At 37.7% G+C, this 6,686-nt stretch overlaps 1 protein-coding gene across 1 annotated transcript in view; it reads left to right on the forward strand.

Annotated features, from left to right (window-relative positions):
• The window catches only part of LOC135690973 (uncharacterized), a 68,627-nt gene extending 61,941 nt beyond the window's left edge, over positions 1-6,686 (forward strand). The window contains exons 27-33 of the mRNA XM_089116006.1: positions 160-371; positions 826-954; positions 1,641-1,877; positions 3,588-3,800; positions 4,108-4,533; positions 5,959-6,120; positions 6,453-6,686. Of these exons, the coding sequence (XP_088972132.1) occupies positions 160-371; positions 826-954; positions 1,641-1,877; positions 3,588-3,800; positions 4,108-4,533; positions 5,959-6,120; positions 6,453-6,637 (1,564 nt within the window). The 3' untranslated portion in view covers positions 6,638-6,686. The remainder of the gene's footprint in view (positions 1-159; positions 372-825; positions 955-1,640; positions 1,878-3,587; positions 3,801-4,107; positions 4,534-5,958; positions 6,121-6,452) is intronic.

Consider the following 6,686-nt stretch of genomic DNA (forward strand, 5'->3'; position numbering starts at 1 on the left):
CTGAAGTATTATTTATTTTCAACTGTCAGCCCTAAGCTTTATCATACATCTTCTTTTCTTTTGAGATTTCTGATGGATAAGCCATCAACACTGCTCTTTTAAAAAAAAGATGCAATTTCGGTTCACATGCCTTAGTTGTAAAACATTTTTTTATTTCAGGGTTGTTTTTAACTCGATTGAAAACGGCATGAAAAATAGAAAACTATTTGACCCAAAAGGCATGCTAATACTCGGTCAGGAAATGTCGAACATGGGGTCAGTTCTAAGCAACTCCTTTGCGGGTGAAATTGGCCAGGTTGGCATTTGGAATAGAGTCCTGAGCTCTGCTGAAAGATCTGCCTTGACAGCAAACTGTTCTTCAAATCTCACAAGTATGCCATTTTACTATTCAAGTTAGTGTACAAGACGAATAGAAACTTGCAATCTGCTTTTTGTTCTCATATAACGATGGAGTGCTTTTTTAATTTTTCTTTTACCGTAATATATTTGACAATGGCTGAGTAAGTTAAAGGGTGTTTTTAGAGCTTTTTAACACTATAATGCTGTTGGCATACGGCTGCATTGCTTTACAATATCTCACCAATCGTTTTGTCCCTGTTTTCTACGTAAAATCATCTTATTCGATTCTCTTCTCACTATCTTTCTTATGTTGTTTCCCCTGGATCCGTATCTACTATGCCGTGCACTTAGCATACGAATTGAATTTCATTTAAATGTTTTTTTGGATGATTCATATAAGGTCACATTTGTCAACTTTTAATATTTGTACTCATCCCCTTGGTGCCCTGATGAAGTTTTTCGATGTGCTTTCCACTCTAATTGCAGACACGCTGCGTTCGTGGATTCACCTCAATGGATTTAAAGGACCCAATGTTACGATCATGGAGCCAGCAACATGTGGTAGCAACACGTGTCCGCCATCTTTCATAGGCCAGTTCTGTGAGACTGAAATTGGTTAGTTTAACATATTTTGTACGAAATCGATTGAACAGGTAACTCTTGAAATCAGCAGAATCCGTTGGTTTGAAATCAGCCTCAAATAATTCTGGAATTGTCTCATGATGTCTCCCTCGACCATTTAGGTCATATGAAACGAAAGCAATTTTTACATTTTTTGTAGAGCTTCTTTCGCTTGTTAAGATGCTGTTTTCCGTCGTTTCTTTTTCCGCAGTGGACTTCTCAGTTTAAGCAGCCTGATCTTGTTCTGGAATTATTCATAATGTTTCTCTTGACCCCAGCATAGATCAATCTTTTTCTTTTCATTTTGATCTGAGGAGAGTGCTAATCGATGAATAAAGTTTTTATAAATATAATTAGTTTCCATTTAAATTTCTTGATTAACTTGAAGACTCGTAGCACCAAAAAAAGGAAGTCACGCAACATGAACAGAAACAAACTCTAATACTAGAACTGCAAGCAATCAACAAGCATAAACAAGCATAAATAAGATGGATAACAAGCAGAAATTAAACGTAGATTGTGTTTCACTTATCTCGTTGACGAACGTTTGGTTTTTTTATCTACATTGCACGAAGGTTCTCTCAGTCTCTAAGCTGTCTCTAAGTTCCTGCTTAAACCGGTTTAGTAACAATACAGCGATAAATAACTTCCCGACAATGAAATTTAATTTGTCTTTTTAGACAAGGAGCCACCAAAGGTCTCCAGGTACCCAAATGTAACCCAAGTGGTAACACCAAACAGAGTTTCCGTTGTCACATGGACAGAGCCTATATTCAGTGACAATAAAGTGGTTGCTACCATCAGAGCTTCTCACCGCTCCGGATCTTTCATGGCTTGGGGAGATTACATTGTTACTTACGTTGCAAGCGATGCTTCTGGCAACTCTGCATCCTGCACGTTTGACCTTTACGTCATACGTAAGTTTACACAGTTGGCAATTACACATTTTACTGTTCAGAGGCCGTTTTGTTTTATTTATTTTTATAGAGTTTTAAAATGTGATGTCACCAAAATCCTATTTCTAGAATATTGGAATTTTAACTATGTAACATAAAAATCCCCACCAAGTACTTCCAAATATGCAAAATCAGTCAAATTTGTCTAAAATTGGTTGAGATATTGCTAATCAAAAATTTTAAGTTTGGTAAAGAACCACTCTGCTAAAGAATCAAGAACCACTCATATTTGGGCTCGGTTTTCAAAGTTGGGAAAGAGCCAGTATAAATTTGGCCATATCTCAGCCAAATCGTAAATCATTTGACTGATTTTGCACCATTTGAAGTATTTCTTGGTAATTTTTTTATGTTATGTGGTTAAAATTCTATAAGAAATATTCCATCGTACTCTTTCAGGTTTGGGAATCTAAATTCAAAATTTGTTATAAAAGATTTTATGACGTCTTCATTAGAATGAAGCCGTCATAAAATTAGAACTCTTTTGGCTGCTTTGTTGTGATGTTGTTGTTGTTATAGTCGTTGTTGTTGTTCTGTTGCTGTTTTTTATGATAATGTTGGTCAGTGGCCTGCTGGGGATGAGATCGCAGGGAGAGGGGTGGGCGGGGCATTCAAAGAGTCAACATGGTGCCCCTCATTTAGTCATCTTTAAATTTTCCTTCAAAATTTCGGAAATATGCCGAAAGGTAAAAGAGTTCGGAAGCACGCTGATCTAAACCTAGCACTGTAATCTTTCAATCTGTGGCATACCGAAAGACTTCCGAATGAGAGGAGAGGCCTAGTCAATTACTGACAAGACGCTGTAGATTCTCTACCAGTACTTCAAATAGAGAATGCTAATTTTTGTAAAATCTAACAGTATTTTGTAGTATTGCTGTAGCGGCTGTATCACCATACTGCACAACAATAATAGCCAGGGACGTCATTACTGAGGAAGGTTTGGAGTAGGAAGGGGGCGGTAAGACCGTGCAGGAGTTCAGAGAAGGCCGTGCTAGGGATGGTCAGAAAATGCACCCAAATATTGCATCCTGGAAAATACCCATAAGCTTTCTAAAAAAGATGGCAAAAGGCCGTTGTGAGGCAGGCCTTGTTTGGGTTTACTACGAAATTGCCTTACAGAAAAAAATTACCTGAAATTTGTTAGTTGCTGACATCATCCTCCAAAATACATTGTGTCGATTAAAAAAGCCACTCCGCCTCCCTACCTCGGTACGCCCCTGGTATCCGATATGTACAAAAATCATTTAGATTTAGTGTGGTGTCTTGAGATGGTATTTGACCATCGTTGTTAAGCGCATCAATGTTGGTAAGAAAAAAAAGCGGTATGTTGCAAGATTCTTGTTCTCTTCGAACCGAGTTATCGTAGATTTTTATACAATGTCCGCCTTTAGTATTGTAGAGTACTTTTATGTAAATTGTCCTTTCCTGTTAGCTTTCTGGCTAGAGTGCTTTCGACGCCCCTATAAGTTGAAAATTCATTTTGGCACCCCTTATATTTGATCAGCAGCCCTCATTGCTCCCCTCCCCGCCATCAATCCACTGACATTGCTGCCATGTAAAGTTGGTGATGAAAAAAAGTTCAGCTTTTTGTTTTGATAACTTTTTTGACACTTGTGCAATGATAATTTTTTTATCATACAAATGAATTTAACATCCTTTTTAACTATATTTCAGGTTTCAACTGTCCACCCTTAAATCCCCCGCTTAACGGTGCTGCATTTTGTGGAAGCTGGGATTATGGAAAATTTTGTGATGCAAAATGTCATCCGAGCCACGCATTTGCAGTGCGTTACCCGCCATACTATTCTTGTGGGCAAAGTGGAACATGGAGTCATGGCCCACCGTCATACCCAGATAACCCTCAGAATTTACTACCTACCTGTGCAGGTGAGTATTTTCAATTGCTTTCAGGGATAGCTGTCGTTAAACAAAGAATACATGGGTTCGGGCAAACTCAAATTCACTAGAAATCCCGCTCGTCCTTCCGGAGAAATTCCACTGTAACCCTCGTTACCTCCATTGTTGAAATCCGTAGCTGAAGCTCTCACTTCAAATTGAAAAGACCATAGCTGATATCCCTGGGAAATAAGTAATTTTGAATACTTATGTGCCTTCTGATCTTTGATCTGCTTTATAACTTCTTAGAAAATTTTGCTTAGTCATTAGTAATATTTGAATTGTCCTTCTTAAACAGCAACTGCATCTGCAGCAACAACAACGTCGAACCGAGTAACCTATTCAGCCAGCTCATGTACTGCACAATTCATTGCACAATTCCGAAGAGAATTTGAAGCCAAAATCCAAACGATTCAGAAATATTTCCCTATTTGTGGATTTAGCTGCGACTTCAGTCAAATAAGCATCAAATGTGACAGTGTATCGAGACGGCGAAGAAGCACGGGTGGCTCGGTTGCAACAATTACAGCAGACTTCCCGGTAAACACCACCAGTGGAGAGAACTACACACAGCAAGTTCAGAGTGGTCTTAAAAACGGGCAGTTCAACATGACGATATCGGTCAATGACGTCACCATCAATTCCACAAACAACGACCTCGAAACAACTGTATCTATAAAGTGTCCCCAGGGAAGCATCCTCCAGTCTCAGAATAAAAAATGCAGTGAGTATTCCATTATTGACTTAGATACGGACATAGCGAATTTTGGCTAGGAAATAAAATTTTTGGATTTCGTTTTCGCAACAGAGACGTCCTTCACACTAGACGTTAGATTAGATTATTGCGTTCCTGATAGTATTTTGATTGTGTTCCAGATCGTTTTATTTTGAAGATAGAAACAAATTGCAAAAAGTGTTTCTTTCGCTAACTCACCATGAATCTTCTTCCAAAGAACTTTTTAACTCGTCACTTAATTTTATACCGATGTTTATGAATTCGCTGTTATGCGTGACCTTAGTTACCCTGGGTACCAGACTCACTTTCATATAAAGTAAGAGAGTCTGGCTCAGTGCGCCCGGACCTCGTTCCGGTGGACTTATTTGAAAGAACTTTAGTAAATTTAACAGAGTGGAAACTAGGTCTGTGAAACCAGATTGTCGGATTAATAGACGAGGCGGAGAATAGGGAAATGGTAGCCCGGGAGCAAAGTGAATGGGACCATGTGCTTTTGGTCAATTCCAGAGTGCTGATTTCGAAAACCGATGTTATACGGGGATATTTGAGAGCTATCAGCTTCATTATAGTGTTTGAAGTCTCGTTTTTGCATATATAAAAGTAATCAATTGAAAAACAGTTCAAATGGAAATAAGTCAGTCTTAAAGTTAATTAAGCATATTTCTTGCGCATAAATTGTCATGTGTTCGTGAATTTCTCAAAACTTTGAGCCTTGGGATCCTTATTTAATTTATGCTGTTAGAAAAGTGTTAGTAATTTATGTTGTTAGTTAAGTTTCCTTATCCTAAAACTTAATATGAGGAAAATACATCTTCAAGCGACTGATCTCTCAAATAGCTCCATTTGATCTCATTTGTAGAAGCAAAAACTTCGATTCTGAGATCATAGAAAAATTTGACTGAAAATTATTGGGCGTGTTCATATAGACGTAGTCGAAACTTGTGAATGCTAGATTTTTTCTGTGTCCGCCCCGTGAATTTACCAACTACAATAAGTTTGTGTTTCAGAAATCAGAGTAAGGCGCTTATTGTTGGGCGTAGTCAACAGGGCGTGGCATGCTCCTATCTTAGCCTGATTGTCCCTCCAAACCTGGCTTTGCCACTGGCTCCAAGGATCAGGGAGCAGTGTCATACATATTCTTAGTGTGGATACATTTGAGAAAATAGTATCAAGCTTTTGAAGTTAATCACTATTTTTCATGATAAGGACATCTTTGACCACATTTTTGTCTTTTTTTAAGCAACAGCCAGTTTTTGAAATGACTCAGTCTAGTCTCAAATTGTCAACTGTCAATTATTTGCAAACTGTACCTCAGCATTTCAAAAGATGCTATCAGTTTTTTGTCAAAAATCAGTGAATACCATTAATTGCCTAGGTTTTGTACCATTAAACTATTTTTCTCCTTTTTGTTAGTTATTTGCCCAGCTGGAACATACCACAATGTGACAGGCAATGAATGTATCGATTGTCCCATTGGCTTATATCAACAAATGGATGGTTGGACCAACTGTACAGCGTGTCCTTTTGGAACTACAACATTCAATGTTGCTTCCAATCACAGCTCTGCCTGTAAAGGTTTGTATCCCATTTTTATCGTGAATAATTAAATTTGAAGCACTATTTTTTGACATATGCTCAACTTTCTTCCAATATTTCCTTTCTCCATAATTTTTTTATTAGTTTCTCATGGTTCTTTAATTCGACATGATGCTATATGTAGAGTATACACTCTAAAATTGTATACTTACGTTCTTACAATCCTTAATAATTCTTATTAACAGATTTCCATAGAATAATATTATAATAATGGTACTTCTTGCCACTGAGCTGCTACTCTTCCTACATTCATGGTCCCATCTCGAAACCAGTTATTTTTCACTTTTTCTTATCGTTTGTTTAATCTGTAGAAATCTGTACCGCTGGAAGCTTCTTTAGCATGACTGCAGACAGGTGTCAGCTTTGTCCTGAGGGATTCTACCAGGAAAATACTGGCAAAATGCAATGTGATTATTGCCCTAGTGGAAGGTCTTCTAGTCTTGGAGCCAAAAATGTTTCTGAATGTGTAGGCAAGTACAAATTAATATATTTCTGAATGTGTAGGTCTTTTTTGTTTAAGTCAAACAAATGATAGCTTAGTTTGT

This window comes from Rhopilema esculentum, chromosome 4 (assembly GCF_057945365.1).
Source record: "Rhopilema esculentum isolate cy_ngs chromosome 4, ASM5794536v1, whole genome shotgun sequence".
NCBI classification, from domain to species: domain Eukaryota; kingdom Metazoa; phylum Cnidaria; class Scyphozoa; order Rhizostomeae; family Rhizostomatidae; genus Rhopilema; species Rhopilema esculentum.